Source organism: Bombina bombina, chromosome 6 (assembly GCF_027579735.1).
Source record: "Bombina bombina isolate aBomBom1 chromosome 6, aBomBom1.pri, whole genome shotgun sequence".
Classification (NCBI taxonomy): Eukaryota; Metazoa; Chordata; class Amphibia; order Anura; family Bombinatoridae; genus Bombina; species Bombina bombina.
Genome location: NC_069504.1, coordinates 665,706,104 through 665,726,385, shown reverse-complemented (window position 1 = coordinate 665,726,385; position 20,282 = coordinate 665,706,104). Strand labels below are relative to the sequence as shown.

Sequence of the window (20,282 nt, the reverse complement as noted above, 5' to 3'; positions counted from 1 at the left end):
CTACCCATATAAAAGACTGAACAATCTCCATACTATTTAGGGACGGGAAAGCTAAAACATTTGAGGAAATTTCGGAAACACACCCGGAACTATCCCTGACATGGTACTCTCACACTCAAATCTGCCACTACGTAACTACCCATCCGGACATACAACATCTCCTCAGAAAGACCACCCCATTTGAGGCCCTATGCCTACTTGACAACACATTGAAACACGCAATATCCATTCTGTATAAACTGCTTTTGACAGAAAATACTCAAACACTACCTACATATACTAAATCATGGGAAAAAGAACTGGGGTCTAGCTTTACATGTAAAGAGTGGAAAACTGCTTTCTTGTACACTAAACAATCCTCAATTTCCACTGGGATTTTAGAAACCAACTACAAATACCTTATCAGGTGGTACCTCACTCCAAGCAGACTTAAAAAAATATATAAAACTTCCAGTAATAAATGCTGGTGGGGATGTGGCGAAATACGGACCCCAACACACATATGGTGGCACTGTAACAAACTGGACACATTCTGGACTGATGTTCTAGCCCAGATCTCAAAAATCATAGGACAGACACTGCCTAACTACCCACAGGTCTTACTGTTCCTGACGCTCCCAAAGATAGACAACCCAGCACTCAGAGCACTGTTAATAATGATGCTGAATTATGCAAAAGTATTAATTCAGAGGCTTTGGAAGTTGGAAACTGTTCCTGATGTAGATAATTGGAAAATACAGGTCACTACATTGCTACAATTAGAAATATACCATCACTGGCAAATGGGCACACTGACAACTCACAAACTAATGTTGGCAACAGTCAACATACTACAGACACACGACAGGCTGTTGACGGGAGATGGTGAACTAGCCGGCAGGTTCGGCTGGTTTGCCCACCTCTCTTACATAGTCAACCTGACCCAATTAAACAGCAGCTTAAGAGTTAACATTAAATAATTCAAAACCAAGGGAGATCGGGATGAGAACCAGCTTTACTTTACCGACCTATACTAGGGGGGAGGGAGATGGAAGGAGCACTGCCCGGTTTCACGTAATCACAACTGAAGCATTAGAAAAACAGTGACATAGATTAACAATCACTCCTTTGAACGACTATACATTTAAGCTGACGAAGACAGGGGACATAGTATTCTGTTTCTATATACATTTTTTAGACATGGATCCATGTATTTTATTGTAATAGACCATACACCATTTTATTAAAACTGTATATTTTACTGCCTATTAGATATTGAGGCTATTTCACCTACCTTAGCCTTTTGGCTCTCCCCTCACCTACTTTTATAACTGTAATTTCTAAGGTTCACTAGGGAACCTATCAAGGAGAGCTAAAGGTACCCTATTTGCGCAGGGTGAACTCAACAATATACGGGGACAGAGTACACCTGACCGCTATATATGTACACAGGAAACAAATTTCTACGAGTAAATGTTACCAAATATTTGTAATAATTGTATATACATATGCATATTATTCTGTACCACAGCCCAGCCACATAGCTGGCTCTTCTACTTCACAAATGTATGTAAAGTTTTTGCATTCAATAAAGAAAAATTTAAATAAACAAAAAAACAAAAACAAAAAAAAACATGAATAATAATTTTTAATTCATTTTAATATTTTATAATTCACATAGCAACTCGCATCGGGGGTCACAATTTATGACTAACGAGGTTGGGTTAGCGCACATGAAAACAGTAATTATAAGGCAGGCTAATGAAATATTAAATAAAGAATATTAAAAAAATATATAATTATTAAAAATGATTAAACATACTGTAAAGCATATATTGATTATTTAGAATATTTTACAGTATGTTTAATATGCCTATGCATCTGAGAAATCATATGGACGCCTAATTATAAATTCAGTCCTGTGCGATCTTATCATGACTCCTGGCACCACCATTTGTAACGGTTTCCACATAGCTATTGTTATGAAACAAAACAGAATTTCTAGTTTTATATATAGTGCATACAGTAGTGACTGGCCACAAAAAAGAAATAAGTTATTGTGAAATTATTTTTTATCTGCGTGAGTTTGGTTTCAGTTTTAGATGCCAACCATTTGGGACACAGAAACAAGCCGAATTTTAGGCATTCCTCTGCTTAATTTTATTTTGTGTCCCTCCTGCACTCAACAAACATTTATTTAAATCATAGCCTGGAGCATTCCTGTTCTCTGTACCCCCCTAGTCTTGTACACAACAGTGTATTTTAATGTATCAATAGATTGGATGCTCATGACTATTTTTCCTTTAGAGTTGTTCCCTTTTACATTGGATCTGATGTGTTATCTAAACACCTTGTAATTTCAATTTTTTTTTGGTTTGTTGATATAGAGCAGTGATTTTTAACCTTTTTTTTTGCCGTGACACACTTTTTTACATTAAAAAATCCTGTGGCACACCACCATCCCAAAATTTAAAAAAAAATCACACATTGTAGCCTAATACAGCATATATATATACACATACACACAAACACACACATACTGTATGTATTGTGCTGTTATGCCATGCCTCCTACAAACTACCCCTGCACTGGGAGTAAAAAACAAGCAAAGTTTAAAAAATATGTCACACTGTTGTCAGTCTGCCGTGGCACACCTGAGAATCTCTCACGGCACACTAGTCTGCCACGGCACACTGGTTGAAAAACACTGATATAGAGCAACATACAATATCAGCTAAGTCTAAATCATTTTATAACAAACTTGGTTACAATAGCAAAACTCCAGGACTTGCCTCATTTGGATGTGCCAATCTGGGCTTGAGTGAGTCTGCAGCTGACAAGGCTAGTCACTGTCATATTGTTAGTATGAATTTCATTGTTTTGCATCTGTGATCATCTTAAGCCAATAAGGGAAATATATGTAACTGGACTAGCCCTGCGAAGTCTGCACTGTGCTTTTTTCTATTTGTAGAATTAGACCAGCCATGTTTCATAGCTAAATTCCATAGCATTTGTGGGCACAATAATTAATGAAAGTTTATTGCAAAGTTGTTTTACTACTCATAACTAAGAATTTGATATCTCAAGGTGTTTGCAGTCCCTTTAAATGTCAGATTTGAAAAATTAAATACTTGCCCTCCTCTGTACCATTGTGTATTACAGACAGTCGATATGACTTGGAAGAATGTGACACTATAGATTGCTTTTGTATAAATAGCTAATTGTAAATTTGTTTCATTTCTTGTTTTATGCAATTTTAGCAACAAATGTGGAGCACCCAGGCTGTCCTCCTCAGCGGCCCTTTGTCAGAGGGTTTAACCATTCATGTGGCTGCTTCTGTGTTCCAGTACCTGGGTAAGGATAATCCATCATCTCTCTATGTTCTAAGTGCCAGTGTCTTGTGAAACCCAGACTGTGATCAGATTATGATCAGTTATCACATTAATTGAAATTATACTTTAAATGATATGTTTCTTTTAAAGGGACAGTCTACACCATTTCTTTTTTCATTTTTTTTAAAGATAGATAATTCCTTTATTACCCATTCCACAGTTTTGCATAACTAAAACTGTTATATTAATTTACTTTTTACCTCTGTGATTACCTTGTATCTAAGCATCTTCTGACAGCCCCCTGATCACATGACAATTTATTATCTTTTGACTTTCATTTTAGCCAATTAGTGCAGTGTATGCCACAAGCCATGGGCGTGATCACAATGTTATCTATATGGCTCACATGAACTAGTACAGTCCCTTTAACTTGATACAGTAAACATTTGAAAAGCACATTATATGCATTATTTATTTTCCCGCAACCAATAGCTTTTTAATGAAACATGTATGTTAGCATATTTGTAGAATGAGTTGTCAGTCAGAAACATTTTGTCTATATTATAAATGCATTTACGTTTAGATATGTACAATATAGTATTAGATCTTCATATGGGACCCACTATTAATAGTGACAGTTGTACAACATTGCTGCAGAACTCTAGCTGTCAATTGCGGGTTGCAAAAAATTAAAATTGAGCTGGTCTAATCTGCGCTTAAGGGGACGTGAAACCCCAAATTTTTCTGTATTGATTCAGACAGACCATACAATTTTAAACAGCTTTCCAATTTATTTATATTATCAAATTTGTTTTGTTCCTTTCGTATCCTTTGTTGAAGGAGTAGCATTGCACTACTGGGAGCTAGGTGAACACATTAGGTAAGCCAATGACAAGAGGCATATATATGTGCAGCCACCAATCAGCAGCTAGCTCCCAGTAGTGCTTTGCTACTCCTGAGCCTACCTAGGTATTCTATTCAATGAACGATAACAAGAAAATGAAGCAAATTAGATAATAGAAGTACATTGGAAAGCTGTCTAAAATTACATGCTCTGTTTGAATCATAAAAGAAAAAAAATGGTTTTCATATCCTTTTAAATAATGCTGAAGCTCCCAAGTAATAGCAACAGTTGTTATTTACCATGAGAGCTGGTATGAATATAATAGTCTATTGATTGCTGCAGCTGACCCCTTTCCCTCAAGTCCTAGGTTCAGCTGCATCAGCTATCATAAAACTACCTTTATGAACATCACACTCAACAATAAACAATCTTCTGCATTGATGTATAATTCCACCATAGTTTGACCCTAACTGACCCTCATCTTAACTACCCCTTTGCACTTTAACATTAAAATGAATCTGCAAAAAATACACACAAAATCACACTAATAAGGCCCAACCCATTCCCCTATAATGATCCTGTCCTTTCTCTCACAGACATTACTAGAAGATCTGATGCCCCCACAACACTTTAACCCTAACTGTGGTGTGTTGATCCACTACAAATGATTAACTATACTAACCCCTACCGCCTCCCTCATCACAATTAAGCCTAACCATAACCCCTCCCTACAGCCATTACCTATAACAGGTAATCCGATACCCCTTCTCAATTTAGCCTAACCATAACGTCCCCATCACACCTTGCAGCAGGACATGATTGGTGGGACAATACAACTGCTGATCTTCTTGCAGCTCCTGAGTGGGAGTGAGAATTTACCTGTATTTAACCACTTTGGGGGTTGAATACATAGTTATCTAGCTATCTTATGAGTTTGCACCAGTACAATTAATTAATTCACTCAATTCCAGTTCATTAGAAGTACAATAACATCATATGCAATCTTGGGGGATTTTTTTTTTTATCGTTTTTTTAAACTGAATTACAATCCGACTAATAAATTGATTAAACAGATTATGTATATGATATAATAAATACAATCTAAATAAACTGGAATAGTACACACATGGAATTGGTTTCATCGTTAAACTCCTTATTTTTCTATAAGATATACAGTATGTAAAGAGAAAATTGTAAAACATACAGCTTCCCTTCCACAGTTTCAGACTTAACAGTGATACCCTTTTTTCAACTTCTTATGTAATTTTCAGGTCAGGTGCTCTGCTTATGGTCACATGACATATCAGAAATCTTTGTGATTCTACTGAACCATATGCAGCAAACTATATTAATAGCATCTCCAATAGTTTAACCAGACCTTGCCCTAATGAGGTCACCTATGCTTTAGCCCAAAGTCAGCCAAACTATTGCCTGGGGGCCACATCCCTTACAACATGTTTTTTTTCTGTGACCATCAGCACCAATGAGCAGAAAACAGATATAATTATATTTTTTTGTCAAAAAAACAGTTTAACCCTGCTCATTAATAGCTCCATGTTCTAAGCAGCGAAAGCTGCTCCGGAGCCCTTGCTGGGCAGGTTCGCACATACGAGCCTGCTTAGACCGCTGCTTCTTACACCATACGCCACTTCTAAGGTGGCGAGGGGAAATCAGAGAGCTCACTCGGTGATTGACAATCCCTTCTCTCACGCGATTGGTCATGTGAGTGAAAGGGCAGGTATTACACACTCACTTAAGCATTTAATGATACATATGGGCAGCGGATCCTGTTTGTCCGCTGCCGTATGTAGCAAAGGCGAACAGACAACTTCTCGAGTTGAGACGCTTGTCTGCTCGCTCCTCCGTAAATGGGGCCCTAAGGGCCCAGTGATCAAAGGATCGCAACAAGACATCTCTCCAATCTCACAGTGGTAACACTCGGTGAAATGAAAAAAATGAAATGAAATGAAAAAAATGTGAGCATACCCTCGTACAGATGGTTAGTAGTGTTCTTTTATAGGAAAGCATAAGTTTCACTACCTTAGAACATTCTGAAATCTTCACTAATGATTACAAATGTCAGCATCATGGAGGGGCTACTTTCAAAAATAAGATATAATGTTCCTTTAGTAAATCTGAAAACAGATTTTGTTTTTATAAGTAAAAAAATCTATATGCTAATTTTAACAATAAATTACGTATATTTATTAAAACTACTTATCTCACCAATGAAGGAGTGGCAAGATGTGTGAAAATGTTCACTCCCCACGGAACACCTAAATCTTTGCTATGCAGTGACCATTGGTTTTGGTCTAGAAACAAGATTGTGGGCTATTAGTATCTCGCAGAAGAAAATGGCCACAACTTTTCCCGAACTTTGTTAAGTCCATTATTGTAAAAACAAAAAGTTGTGGCTACTTGTGTTTTTTGAGATCTTAATAAAAAGCATTGTCAATCTTGTTTCTAACAAACAATTTTACAGTGTAATGCATATAAATAACACACCATATACATATGAACAGTATTTGAAACTAAAGATGTAAGGTTCACACATGTAACTCATTGTACAAAGGGATTAATTACACTAGAAGTAATCACAAAACAAGGGGTGCCTCTTATGTGCCCAAATGGATAGATTCTAAATGCAGGCAACTCACAGTCGGATAGGAACTAAACGTCTAGAGCCTTCAGCTGGCGGAACTCCAGACAAAACGCCATCACCCTTACAGTAAAGAATACACCAGAGCTGATGATGTATTACTAAACACTTCTATTCTAATAGTCAACTTGTGATACATACACTAGAGGGTTTACCTAACTGTGCCTTTATTTACAATCTATTCTTTTGGGCACATAATACTACACCATGAGGCACCTCCTCTTTTGTGTTTATTTCTAGATTGGAATTTTCGAGCCATAGCCTAGTTGGTCTCAAGAGGAGCTGCCTTTAAAAGTGATATTATACTTTTTTTGATCCATAGCGGTATATGAACTTTAACACTGATTCTTACAAACTTTTTCATATATTTTGGAACCATTTTAATTACTTTAAATGTTTTATTGCTTTTACACCTTATATAATCCCTATTTGGTCTGATACAGATATAGTGAGAGTGCACCCTCTTGAGTTATAAACTCTTTTTTGTAATGGGTTTTTATCAAACTAACGTTCACTGCACATTGTGAGGCAGCAGTATTGAACATTCCTGAAAATGGCAGCCCATTGAGAATTTGCAATGCAGATACTTTTTATGAATAGGCTTTAGATCATCAGGCCCTAAGTAAATAAAGAGATACTAAAGCAACATTTTTTTTCTTTCATGATTCCGATAGAACGTGCAATTTTAAGCAACTTTCTAATTTACCTATTATCACATTTTCTTAGTTCTCTTGCTATCTTTATTTGAAAAAGCAGGAATGTAAAGCTTCAGAGCCGGCCCATTTTTGGTTCAGCACCCTGGATAGCACTTGCTGATTAGTGGTTACATTAAGCCACCAATCAGCAAGCCCTACCCAGGTGCTGGACCTAAAATGGGCCGGCTCCTAAGCTTTCATTCCTGCTTTTTAAATAAAGATACTAAAAGAATACAGGAAAATTGATAATAGGAATTCTTTAGAATGCTGCTTAAAATTGCATGCTCTATCCGAATCATGAAAGAAAAAATATGGGTCTAGTATCCCTTTAAGCATGTGCATATAATATGATTTTGTAAATTTCCCTGTGTAATTTTTAACTAAATATGTGATTACTATCTGATTTAATTTTACATCTCATCATTCTTGACTTGCTCTCTATACAAAACTATACAAAAAATTGTGTGCACCGCTGATTTACTTTAAAACACAAAAGTTAATTACACTGCACTAGTCTTTTTAGTCACAGAGTAAAAAAATTGCTAGAAAAATTAGTTTCTCATGAGCTCTTATTTAGACTGATCAAAAATATTTTTATCAAATGTGTGTCTGTAGTCTTTTCCACCGCAGATATCAAAATCACAAGTCTAAAGTGTCTGTCTGGAATCTTCCCTACTGCCCTTTATGTTAACTGGTCTCAGATAATCTCAAATTTTCCCAGACCACTTTTAATTATTTAACTGTTTGAGTGCCAAGAATATGGGAATTTTTTTTTATCAAAGGGAGTAGCTAAATTATCAATAATTGCACCTCACTGAGTCAAGGTTATTGTTATTATGTTTCTGTTGGAAGAAGTGAGTTATATAAGCTAGTGTAGGTTCTACCTTAGCTGAAGCTCACATAAGGGTTAATGCCCTTAGAAGTGAGGTGTGTGTGAGGTGAATGCAACATTGTTGCAAGTGTAAGGGTGGAGATTTACCAGAGGTTAAAAGTAGAGACAGCTTCTCTTCAGCCTCTTCTTCCTTTGGGATCAGAAGCTTCTCCGCCCTCCCTCCCTGGTGACTGGCAATCAGTTACAGCTTAGGTAAGGATTTTGGTTTTATGTTGATGGCTTGAAGGAGGGAAAGTCGACCTGATTCTGTAAGATTTTTCTTTCTAGATCACAACAAGCTGTACGACTCGCAGTTCCTGGCTTCATTAACATTCTAAATAAGTTCCCACAGTACCATGACATTTTTCAAAACTTTATTGGTACATATCACAGGCGACGTTTTGGGTTTACTCACCCTTAATCATGCCATAATATTGAACACCAATTTAAGTGCTTAAAGTGATGGTAAATTCAGCCCAACTGCTCAACATATTTCAAAAGCTCTTATCCTAACTAGCATATCGATATGCTTTTTTATTAATAAAAACATCAGTATACTGAATAACTTAAATTTTTGTCCTGTAACGTTACACTTTTATATTCAGCCTCTCTCTTAAATTTTCGAAGGTACTGCTTTGAGTGACATACGTTCTATCCAATCATAGCCTCAACATGCGCCCCATGTAAAGCTGAACCTGCACGCAGTTGTGATTTTTTATTTGTGTTATCTGGTTTGGGAATTCACCTGCATTGTTGGTGAATAGGTGTGTATTTAAGCACTGAAGTTGGTGTTCAATAGTATGGCATTATTAAGGGTGAGTAAACCCGAAATGTCACCTGTGATAACCTGGACCTGTATGTTCCAAAAAAGTTTTTAAAATTTCATGATGCTGTGGGAACTTATTTGGATATTCAATTTATGGGTTGTATGCAGTTACCCTATCCCAGACGTGAGATAAAGAGTTGGTAAGGTGCTGTATATATGTTCTGTTATATGGAATTATTTATTACCATTCTGACACCTTGCCTAGGCACTTGGTTGTGGCTCGGACAGCAGGCAAAGAGGTGAAATAGTTATGGCCATTGACAAGTTGAGTGACACCTCCAGGACCAGGCCTTGAGATCTCCCTATGGATGGGACACAGGACGAATAGCACCTAATGTTGTTGCCTTTCTCCAAGGGAGTAGAAGGCAGGCTCCGCTCTGTGTCCGCTTGTCTGGCTCACTGAACATCTAGTCATGGGTTAGTAATAATACCTATAGTTTAGGGCCTTATTGCCGCCACCTTATCTACTGTTACTATTCAGTAAGTTATGCCTGATGTTTTTTTTGTTGATTTAATAAATGTTAGTTTTATAATTATGCATTGCATATCAATAGGGTATTTAATCCTTTATGTACTGTAACTTAGTTACAGAAGATCCAATGTAATAAACATTTTTATTGCATTGTGTTTGATAATTTTACTTAAATCAACTCTGTTTTTGATGGGAGGCAGAAGTAAAGTCCATCTAATGGTGGTGCCAGCAAACACAAAAGTTTATTTAAGAACGTAAATGAACTTTATTTGTACCAAATTACTTTCCTGCTGTTTGATAATGTCAGTAAAACCTTATCTTTGTTAAATAGACATATGTCAACCACCTTGGTTGACATTTATAGCTTCTTCCTTCAGCATCAGTTCTCAATCCCCTTGACAGCTTTGCAACCTAGCCAGTATTGTACTACATGACTAGTATTTTAAAGGTTTGGGCAAATGTAAATATAGTAGTTTAAATATACTAATAATATTAAGATATTATTATCTGATGTCAGAGTTACAGAATGTTTAATTAAACAATATTATTATATTAATATTTTATTTTCTCCAACATTGGTGTGTCCGGTCCACGGCGTCATCCATTACTTGTGGGAAATATTCACCCCCACAGGGAAAGGCAAGGAGAGCATACAGCAAGAGCTGTCCACATAGCTCCCCCTCTGGCTCCGCCCCCAGTCATTCTCCTTGCCGCTCTGAACAAGTAGCATCTCCACGGGGATGGTGAGGAGTTTGTGGTGTTAGTTGTAGTTTTTTATTCTTCTATCAAGAGTTTGTTATTTTAAAATAGTGCTGGCTTGTACTATTTACTCTATAACAGAAAAGTGATGAAGATTTCTGTTTAAGAGGGCTATGATTTTAGCACAAGTAACTAAAATCCATTACTGTTACCACGCAGGACTGTTGAAACTAGAGAACTTCAGTTGGGGGTAACAGTTTGCAGACTCATCTGCTTCAGGTATGACTAGTCTCCTTCTAACAACACAGGCTAATGCTAGATGACAGTCATTTTTCCCCTCAGGGAAAACGGTAAGCCATTTTTCTTTCCCCTCAGTAAAAAAGATAACAGGCTTCCCCTTTTTGATTTTTATGCTGGTAGACACTGTTAGGGGCCAAATCGATTGGTTTTTATTACAATATGATGGCAATTAAAATGTTTTATAAACTCATTTACACTTGGGGACGTTTTTTATTGATCTGGCTTGCTTTAGACACCTAAATCTAGTCAGGAAGGCCCCTTCACTCTAGTGTACTGAGGGAGGAGGCCTCATTTTAGCACTTCAGCTACGCAGTAGATTTTAAGGCAGTGCATGCAGTTTTATGTGAGAGGGTCCTATGGCTCAGAAAGTGACTCCAGAAGGCTTATTTCTGTGGATGGTTGACCCCTAAGGAAGGTAAAAAGCTACAGCATGCTGTAGCTGGGATTGTGGTGTATAAAAACGGTTAAATCCAACATTTAGCTCCGGTTTGCTTGTTTTAAGAGCTAGAGTCTCCATATATGCTGTGCAATACTTTCTAAGCATTAAGACACTGGGGTCCAAATTTCAGAAAAATCGGATATTGCCTTCATAGTTTTTTGAACATTCAGAAATAAAGTGTGTCATTTTATTATTTAAAGAGACAGTAACGTTTTTGTTTAAAATCGTTTTTATTGCATTGTTTGCCTGCCTAAATCTGTTTAACATGTCTGTGCCATCAGATAACCTATGTTCTGTGTGTGTAGAGACAAATGTGGTTCCCCCTTCGAGTGTTTGTGATAATTGTGCCATAGTGTCCAAACAAAATGAGGACAGCTCTGTTACATTTCATAATGTTGCCCAAGATGATTTATCTAATGAAGGTAGTGGGGATAGTTCTACATCCTCTCCTTCTGTGTCTACACCAGCTTTGCCCGCGCAGGCGACACCTAGCGCGCCAGTGCTTATTTCTATGCAACAATTAACAGCAGTAGTGGATAATTCTATAGCAAATCTTTTATCCAAACTGCCAGCATTTCAGAGAAAGCGTGATTGTTCAGTTTTAAATACAGATAAAAGGGATGAACAATCAGACGCTGACGATGCTTTATCTATTTTACCCTCACATCAATCAGAATTGGCTGTGAGGGAAGGGCTGTCTGAGGGTGAAATTTCAGACTCAGGAAAAATTTCTCAACAGGCAGAACCTGATATAGTAGCATTTAAGTTTAAGCTAGAACATCTCCGCGCTTTGCTAAAGGAGGTATTAGCTACTCTGGATGACTGTGATTCTATGGTAGTACCAGAGAAGTTGTGCAAATTGGACACATTTTTAGAGGTCCCAGTGCACAACGACGCCTTTCCAATACCCAAAAGGGTAGCGAACATAGTGGAAAAGGAGTGGGAGAAGCCAGGTGTACCCTTTGCCCCACCTCCTATATTTAAGAAAATGTTTCCCATAGTAGACCCTAGAAGGGATGCATGGCAGACGGTCCCGAAGGTTGAGGGAGCTGTTTCAACACTAGCGAAGCGCACCACTATTCCCATAGAGGACAGCTGCCCTTTCAAAGATCCTATGGATAAAAAATTGGAAGGATTGCTTAAAAAGATTTTTGTTCAGCAAGGGTTCATCCTTCAACCAGCTACGTGTGTTATTACTGTCACTTCAGCGGCGTCCTTTTGGTTCGAGGAACTAGAAAGGTCGCTCCAGAAAGAGACTTCCTATGAAGAAGTCATGGACAGAATTCACGCATTAAAATTAGCTAATTCCTTTATATTGGATGCCGCCTTTCAAATAACGAAATTGGCGGCGAAAAACTCAGGTTTTGCTATAGTAGCGCGGAGGGCGCTTTGGCTAAAATCCTGGTCGGCAGATGTGTCGTCCAAGACTAAGTTACTTAATATTCCTTTCAAGGGTAAGACCCTTTTTGGGCCGGAATTGAAGGAAATTATTTCAGACATCACTGGGGGTAAGGGCCATGCCCTCCCACAGGATAGGCCTTTTAAGGCTAAGAACAAGTCTAATTTTCGTTCCTTTCGCAATTTCAGGAACGGACCGGCTAATAACTCCACTGCCGCTAGACAAGAAGGTAACGCGGCCCAGCCCAAACCCGCTTGGAAGCCCATGCAAGGCTGGAACAAGGGTAAACAGACCAAGAAACCTGCTGCTGCTACCAAGACAGCATGAAGGGGTAGCCCCCGATCCGGGACCGGATCTGGTAGGGGGCAGACTATCTCTCTTCGCTCAGGCTTGGGCAAGAGATGTTCCGGATCCCTGGGCACTAGAGATAGTCTCCAAGGGATACCTGCTAGAGTTCAAGGGACTTCCTCCAAGGGGAAGGTTCCACCTGTCTCGCTTGTCTTCAGACCAGATAAAGAAACAGGCATTCTTACATTGTGTAAGAGACCTATCAAAGATGGGAGTGATAAACCCAGTCCCCTCCGGGGAACAAGGTCTAGGTTTTTACTCAAACCTGTTTGTGGTTCCCAAAAAAAAGAGGGAACTTTCAGGCCAATTCTGGATTTAAAGATATTAAACAAGTTCCTCAGAGTTCCATCCTTCAAAATGGAAACCATTCGGACAATCTTGCCGACAATCCAGCAGGGTCAATATTTGACTTCCGTGGATCTAAAGGATGCGTATCTGCATATCCCAATCCACAAAACTCATCATCAGTTCCTGAGGTTCGCCTTTCTGGACAAACATTACCAGTTCGTGGCTCTTCCATTCGGTTTAGCCACCGCTCCCAGAATTTTCACAAAGGTGCTAGGGTCCCTTCTAGCGGTCCTAAGGCCGAGGGGCATCGCTGTAGCACCTTATCTAGACGACATCCTAATCCAAGCGTCGTCTCTTTCAAAAGCAAGGGCCCACACAGACATTGTGTTGGCTTTTCTCAGATCTCACGGGTGGAAGGTGAACATAGAAAAGAGTTCACTGTCACCGTCCACAAGGGTTCCTTTTCTGGGAACAATAATAGATTCTGTGGAAATGAAGATCTTCCTGACAGAAGTCAGAAAGATAAAGCTTTTAAACGCTTGTCGAGTTCTTCATTCTATTCCTCAACCCTCCATAGCTCAGTGCATGGAAGTAATAGGACTAATGGTCGCAGCAATGGACGTGGTTCCGTTTGCTCAAATTCATCTAAGACCATTACAACTGTGCATGCTCAATCAGTGGAATGGGGACTATACAGACTTGTCTCCCCAAATTCAAGTAGACCAGGTAACCAGGGACTCACTTCTCTGGTGGTTGACCCAGGATCACCTGTCTCAGGGAATGAGTTTCCGCAGACCGGAGTGGGTCATCGTCACGACCGACGCCAGCCTCTTGGGGTGGGGCGCGGTCTGGGACTCCCTGAAAGCTCAGGGCCTATGGTCTCGGGAAGAGTCGCTTCTCCCGATAAACATTTTGGAACTAAGAGCAATATTCAATGCGCTCCTGGCTTGGCCTCAGCTAGCGGAAGCCAGGTTCATAAGATTTCAGTCGGACAACATAACGATTGTTGCGTACATCAATCATCAGGGGGGAACAAAGAGTTCCCTAGCGATGAAGGAAGTAACCAAGATCATCCAATGGGCAGAGAATCACTCCTGCCATCCATCCGCTATTCACATCCCAGGAGTAGACAACTGGGAGGCGGACTATTTGAGTCGTCAGACTTTCCATCCGGGGGAGTGGGAACTCCACCCGGAGGTCTTTGCTCAGTTAACCCAATTATGGGGCATTCCAGACATGGATCTAATGGCGTCCAGTCAGAACTTCAAGATTCCTTGCTACGGGTCCAGATCCAGGGATCCCAAGGCGACTCTAGTGGATGCATTAGTGGCGCCTTGGTCGTTCAACCTAGCGTATGTGTTTCCACCGTTTCCTCTCCTTCCCAGGCTCATAGCCAGGATCAAACAGGAGAAGGCCTCGGTGATTCTGATAGCTCCTGCGTGGCCACGCAGGACTTGGTATGCAGACCTGGGGAATATGTCATCGGCTCCACCATGGAAGCTACCTTTGAGATAGGACCTTCTAGTACAAGGTCCATTCGAACATCCAAATCTAGTTTCTCTGCAGCTGACTGCTTGGAAATTGAACGCTTGATTTTATCAAAGCGTGGGTTCTCGAATTCTGTGATAGATACTCTGGTCCAAACCAGAAAACCTGTGACTAGAAAGATTTACCATAAAATATGGAAAAAATATATCTGCTGGTGTGAATCCAAGGGATTCTCCTGGAGTAAGATTAAAATTCCAAAGATTCTCTCCTTTCTCCAAGAAGGTTTGGATAAAGGGTTGTCAGCTAGTTCTCTAAAAGGACAGATTTCCGCTTTATCTGTCTTGTTACACAAACGATTGGCAGCTGTGCCAGATGTACAATCTTTTGTTCAGGCTTTGGTTAGAATCAAGCCTGTTTACAGACCCATGACTCCTCCTTGGAGTCTAAATTTAGTTCTTTCAGTTCTTCAAGGGGTTCAGTTTGAACCTTTACATTCCATAGATATTAAGTTATTATCTTGGAAAGTTCTGTTTTTGGTTGCTATTTCTTCTGCTAGAAGAGTTTCTGAATTATCTGCTTTGCAATGTGATCCACCCTATCTGGTTTTCCATTCAGATAAGGTTGTTTTGCGTACTAAGCCTGGTTTTCTTCCAAAAGTTGTTTCCAACAAGAATATTAACCAGGAAATAGTTGTTCCTTCTCTGTGTCCGAATCCAGTTTCAAAGAAGGAACGTTTATTACACAATTTAGATGTTGTTCGTGCTTTAAAGTTCTACTTAGAAGCAACAAAAGATTTTAGACAAACCTCATCTTTGTTTGTCGTTTACTCTGGTAAGAGGAGAGGTCAAAAAGCTACTGCTACCTCTCTCTCTTTCTGGCTGAAAAGCATTATTCGATTGGCTTATGAGACTGCCGGACGGCAACCTCCTGACCGAATCACAGCTCACTCTACTAGGGCTGTGGCTTCCACATGGGCCTACAAGAATGAGGCTTCTGTTGATCAGATATGTAAGGCAGCGACTTGGTCCTCTCTGCACACTTTTGCCAAATTCTACAAATTTGATACTTATGCTTCTTCGGAGGCTATTTTTGGGAGAAAGGTTATGCAAGCCGTGGTGCCTTCCATTTAGGTAACCTGATTTGCTCCCTCCCCTCATCCGTGTCCTAAAGCTTTGGTATTGGTTCCCACAAGTAATGGATGACGCCGTGGACCGGACACACCAATGTTGGAGAAAACAGAATTTATGCTTACCTGATAAATTACTTTCTCCAACGGTGTGTCCGGTCCACGGCCCGCCCTGGTTTCCTAATCAGGTTGAAAATTTTTTTTCTTTATACACTACAGTCACCACGGCACCCTATAGTTTCTCCTTTTTCTCCTAACCGTTGGTCGAATGACTGGGGGGCGGAGCCAGAGGGGGAGCTATGTGGACAGCTCTTGCTGTGTGCTCTCCTTGCCTTTCCCTGTGGGGGAGAATATTTCCCACAAGTAATGGATGACGCCGTGGACCGGACACACCGTTGGAGAAAGTAATTTATCAGGTAAGCATAAATTCTGTTTTTAGAATGCTAAAATGTTCTCTAATGTTATACAGGGACACAATAAATACACTGGAAATGCCAAACTGAAAATAGTAAATGCTTAGAAAAACAGCAATGCTTTTAACAGATCGTAGTATCATATTACTTCAGTAAACCCGTTGGTGCTCATTCAAGCTCCTAACCACCAGCCGAACACTCTCTCAGAAGTCTTAGAAGCAAAGAATGGTAGTATAGAATTTACTGCCTGCCCTTACTTTATTAGACATGATTACTGTAGCGCATCATACTAACCATCCACTTACAATAGCAAAATAAAAGTAGTATTGAAGAACAATATATTACAATGGTGTTAATGCTCCACACCACTTGCATTTTGTGTGCTCCACTTGTAATCTAAGCCTTTGTGTTTTATGTTCTTTCAGAAATCAAAATAATGTTTACAGCTATGTAAAATTAATGTTTTGGTCACGAAGCACATCACATTCAATAACTTTAATCACACCCTTGTCACATGTTCATTTTATCTTTAAGAGCTATGCAATGCTTAGGCACTGAGCATTTTGTTATACATTAATACAATGAAAACATTTTTGTGTTTTATTTTCTTCCAGAGAACCAGAAAAAACCCAACTCTTAAGCTTCTTTCAGACGGATCTTAGTGGCTATCTTCCTAAGTCTGTGGTGGAGTCATTTTTTCCATATAGCATGGTTAATTTCTATAGTAATCTCCGAAAAACTGTCAAGACAATCAATTTATGACACATGCCACGGAATGTTTAAGTAGACACATTGGCAGTAAACTGAGAAGAAACCATTGAGAGCAAAACAGATATCAAAATGAAATAATCTGCAGATGTCTCAGAATTTCCAGATGTGCTGCTTTTGGTGTTTGCTACACAATACATTTTTATTTATTTTTTCATTTGCAGATCAATAGCAAAGCTACTGGTGATACAGCAGGCGCATTTGCACCAGGGCTGGTAGATCGGGGGGAGGTATTGGCTAGCAGGCCATATGCAACAGAATGTTTCCTTTGTTTCTTCTTCCCTTAAACAGAAATCATTCTGCTGATTCATTTTAATTCCTGTCCTAGTAGGAATCTTTGTACCAGATATGTCAGTCAGGCCCTATCTCCTGACCTGAGAACTTATTGGAGCAAGTCTTGTGACTTCTTTTGGTATAGATGCTGTGTAACTTATAGAGGTCAAGGCAAAACGTATTAAATAAACTCCGTCAGACCAATAACCTAATGACAGCCTCTCAAACTCATGGCAGAAACTTGATATTCTGGTCCATGTGGTCTGACCTGGCTCTCACCTGTGTCTTGTTGCCAGCCTGCAACCTTCCTCTCACTGTGTAACACTTTAGCTTAGCTACTTCCTAATAGCAGTGATGAGGGCTGACATATTCTTAAATTGAATATTGGTTAGTCAAAAAAGATAGCAAGCTACACAGATTCAAAATAGTATCATAGATTTCCTGTATCTTAAAACTTAACCTTTATTGAGTTTTTATAAAAATAAAAATTTAAAAAAAATTGGACACCAGTAATGGAAGAAAGCACCTCCCAAATGAAAACACTACATTATGTCTATTGCTAGTTCCAAATTCATTATCATAGATTAGAATTTTTTTTTTAAAGTATTAAGTATTTTAATTCTGATTTGCCTAGTAGGGAGTGGGAATTTATGGATCTATAGGGCTATTTTAACCAGTGTGATTCCCCTAAATATGGGTTCCGATAGTATAAAACCACCACCCTTGTAACCCTTTCCCCCGAGAATTAAGGTTTCACAAAGAAGTATAGTATCAAGGTTGAAAGAAGAAAAATAACAGGTTGTTAGATCAAAAAAAGTACATAATGACCTACTTAAAAATAGAGGTGACCCCTATATTGCATGCTGCACAGCTCTAGTATAATTTATATTTTCAGATATTGATTAGACTCACTCTTATTTAAATTCAATACTCAAGTTAGTCTGATGGAACTTGATGTCCTTTATTGCAGCCAGCAATACCTCCCTCTCTCTCCATCACTCTTTTTGTTATGCAATGGTGTATTACCTGCCTATAATGGTCTGTTACTTGCATGCATAACTTGTTGGTCTGTTACCTAGTGTCAGTTGATTGCTTATAGAACATGATAGTCTTTTTTCTCTTTAATGTATCTGCTGATCTGTTACTAGTCTATAGTGCCTGCTTTCTTGTTACCTGCTGGCCTATCACCTCCTCTGTTAGCACCTATTGTACTTGCTGTTACCTACCAATTGCACTTGCAGGCCTGTTACCTACCAATTGCACTTGCAGGCTTGTTACCTACCTTTTGCAATTGCTGCCCAGTTACTTACTGATTATACTTGCAGCCCTGTTACCTACTTATTTAACTTGTAGTCCTGTTGTCCGCCTATTGTACTTGCAGTCCTGTTATATACCTGTTATATCTGCTCATCTGTTACCTAACTATTGTAATTTATGTTTCCATATGTTACTGTTATGTACTATAGCGTATGACATTTTGAGGGGCTGCACTGCCTCGAATGGGGCCGTATACCCCTGTTTCCACGCGAGCCTTCAGGAAACAAGAATTAAGAAGTCTTAAGACTGCTGCTCCTTAACTTGTCTGCCGCCTCTGCGGCGGCAGACAACAATCCACCCAATCACAATCGATCGGGTTGATTGACACCCCCTGCTAGCGACCGATTGGCCATGAATCTGCAGGGGGCGGCATTGCACAAGTAGTTCACCAGAACTGCTTGTGCAATGATAAATGCTGACAGCGTATGCTGTCTGCATTTATCGATGTCTTACAGACATGATCGCTACAGCGGATCATGTCTGCCAGACACATGATAAATCTGCCCCTAGCTATACATTAATTCTGACACTGATCACAAAATAATTTATTTACAAAAAATAATGAGTTTGGTCAGCTATTTTTATATGGATTTTATTCTTAGATGTGCTGATCAGTAACTCTTGGTGACATAAATTGTTCTGTATACAAATTCAAATATTTTTCAACATATAAGATATACATGAATATAAGATGCATTCATTTGTTTTGTAAAATACAAATATAAGATAAAAAGATATGGCATTTTATTGGCATTTGTTTGTCAATCATACTGTGATTATGCTTTACTCTTTACCATATTGTAACTACAATTAGACTTTATATTAAAGGAACATGAAACTAAACATTTTTCTTTCATGATTCAGATAGAACATGCAATTTTAAATGTTAAATATCTTTCTATTTTACTTCTATTATTAAATGTTCTTTGTTCTCTTGGTATCTTTTGTTGAAAAAAGCTAAGGAGCATGAATGTGTCTGGAGCACTAAATGATAACAGTTTTGCAAGAATGTTATCCATTTGCAAGAGCACTAGATGGCAGCACTATTTCCTGCCATGTAGTGCTTCAGACACCTACCTCGGTATCTCTTCAACAAAGAATACCATGTGAATAAAGCAAATTTGACAATAGAAGTAAATTGGAATCTTTTTTTAAAATGGTTTGTTCTGTCTGAATCACAAAAGACAATTGTGGGGTTTCATATCCCTTTAATGCTTGTCTCGGTCATTTGGTACGAGTTCTGGGTTAATAAGTGTAAAACCTTTTCTTATTCTTATGATGTAATATTAAAAAAATAAAAACGTCTGTACCCTTAGCAGTTAATCATTTCTTTTCATTGTTTCTAGCTTAAAAAACAGGTTACAAGGGTCTTATATTCAACAGATTGCCCACATTCAAAACATAACATAGTTATGATATGGAATGGTAAAAAATACATTTTTAATACAGTACATGAGAAACAATGATTACGTGAGACATTTAAAAAAAATAATGTTAAATGTTAGTTCATGTTTCCAAGGGATGTGGGAGCCATATATACTGGTAGGCACATCTCCCTATCGTAACCACTCCCATCTACATGATGTGTTATAGAGACTTTACATACATCCTTGTATTTTAAATGAATACAAAACACGTACACATATGATGATTTATAGGTCATTGGGAAGGATAAATAGATAAATTAACCATAACTACTGATTTCTATTGAAGCTTTTGTTTCTTATTTTTGAGAGTGAAACGTCA

General features: G+C 38.7%; 1 protein-coding gene across 1 annotated transcript in view; it reads left to right on the top strand.

Annotated features, from left to right (window-relative positions):
* Window positions 1-19,851, top strand: part of STARD5 (StAR related lipid transfer domain containing 5) — a 45,352-nt gene extending 25,501 nt beyond the window's left edge. The window contains exons 5-6 of the mRNA XM_053717744.1: window positions 3,240-3,333; window positions 16,793-19,851. Of these exons, the coding sequence (XP_053573719.1) occupies window positions 3,240-3,333; window positions 16,793-16,940 (242 nt within the window). The 3' untranslated portion in view covers window positions 16,941-19,851. The remainder of the gene's footprint in view (window positions 1-3,239; window positions 3,334-16,792) is intronic.
* Window positions 19,852-20,282: the final 431 nt, after the last annotated feature.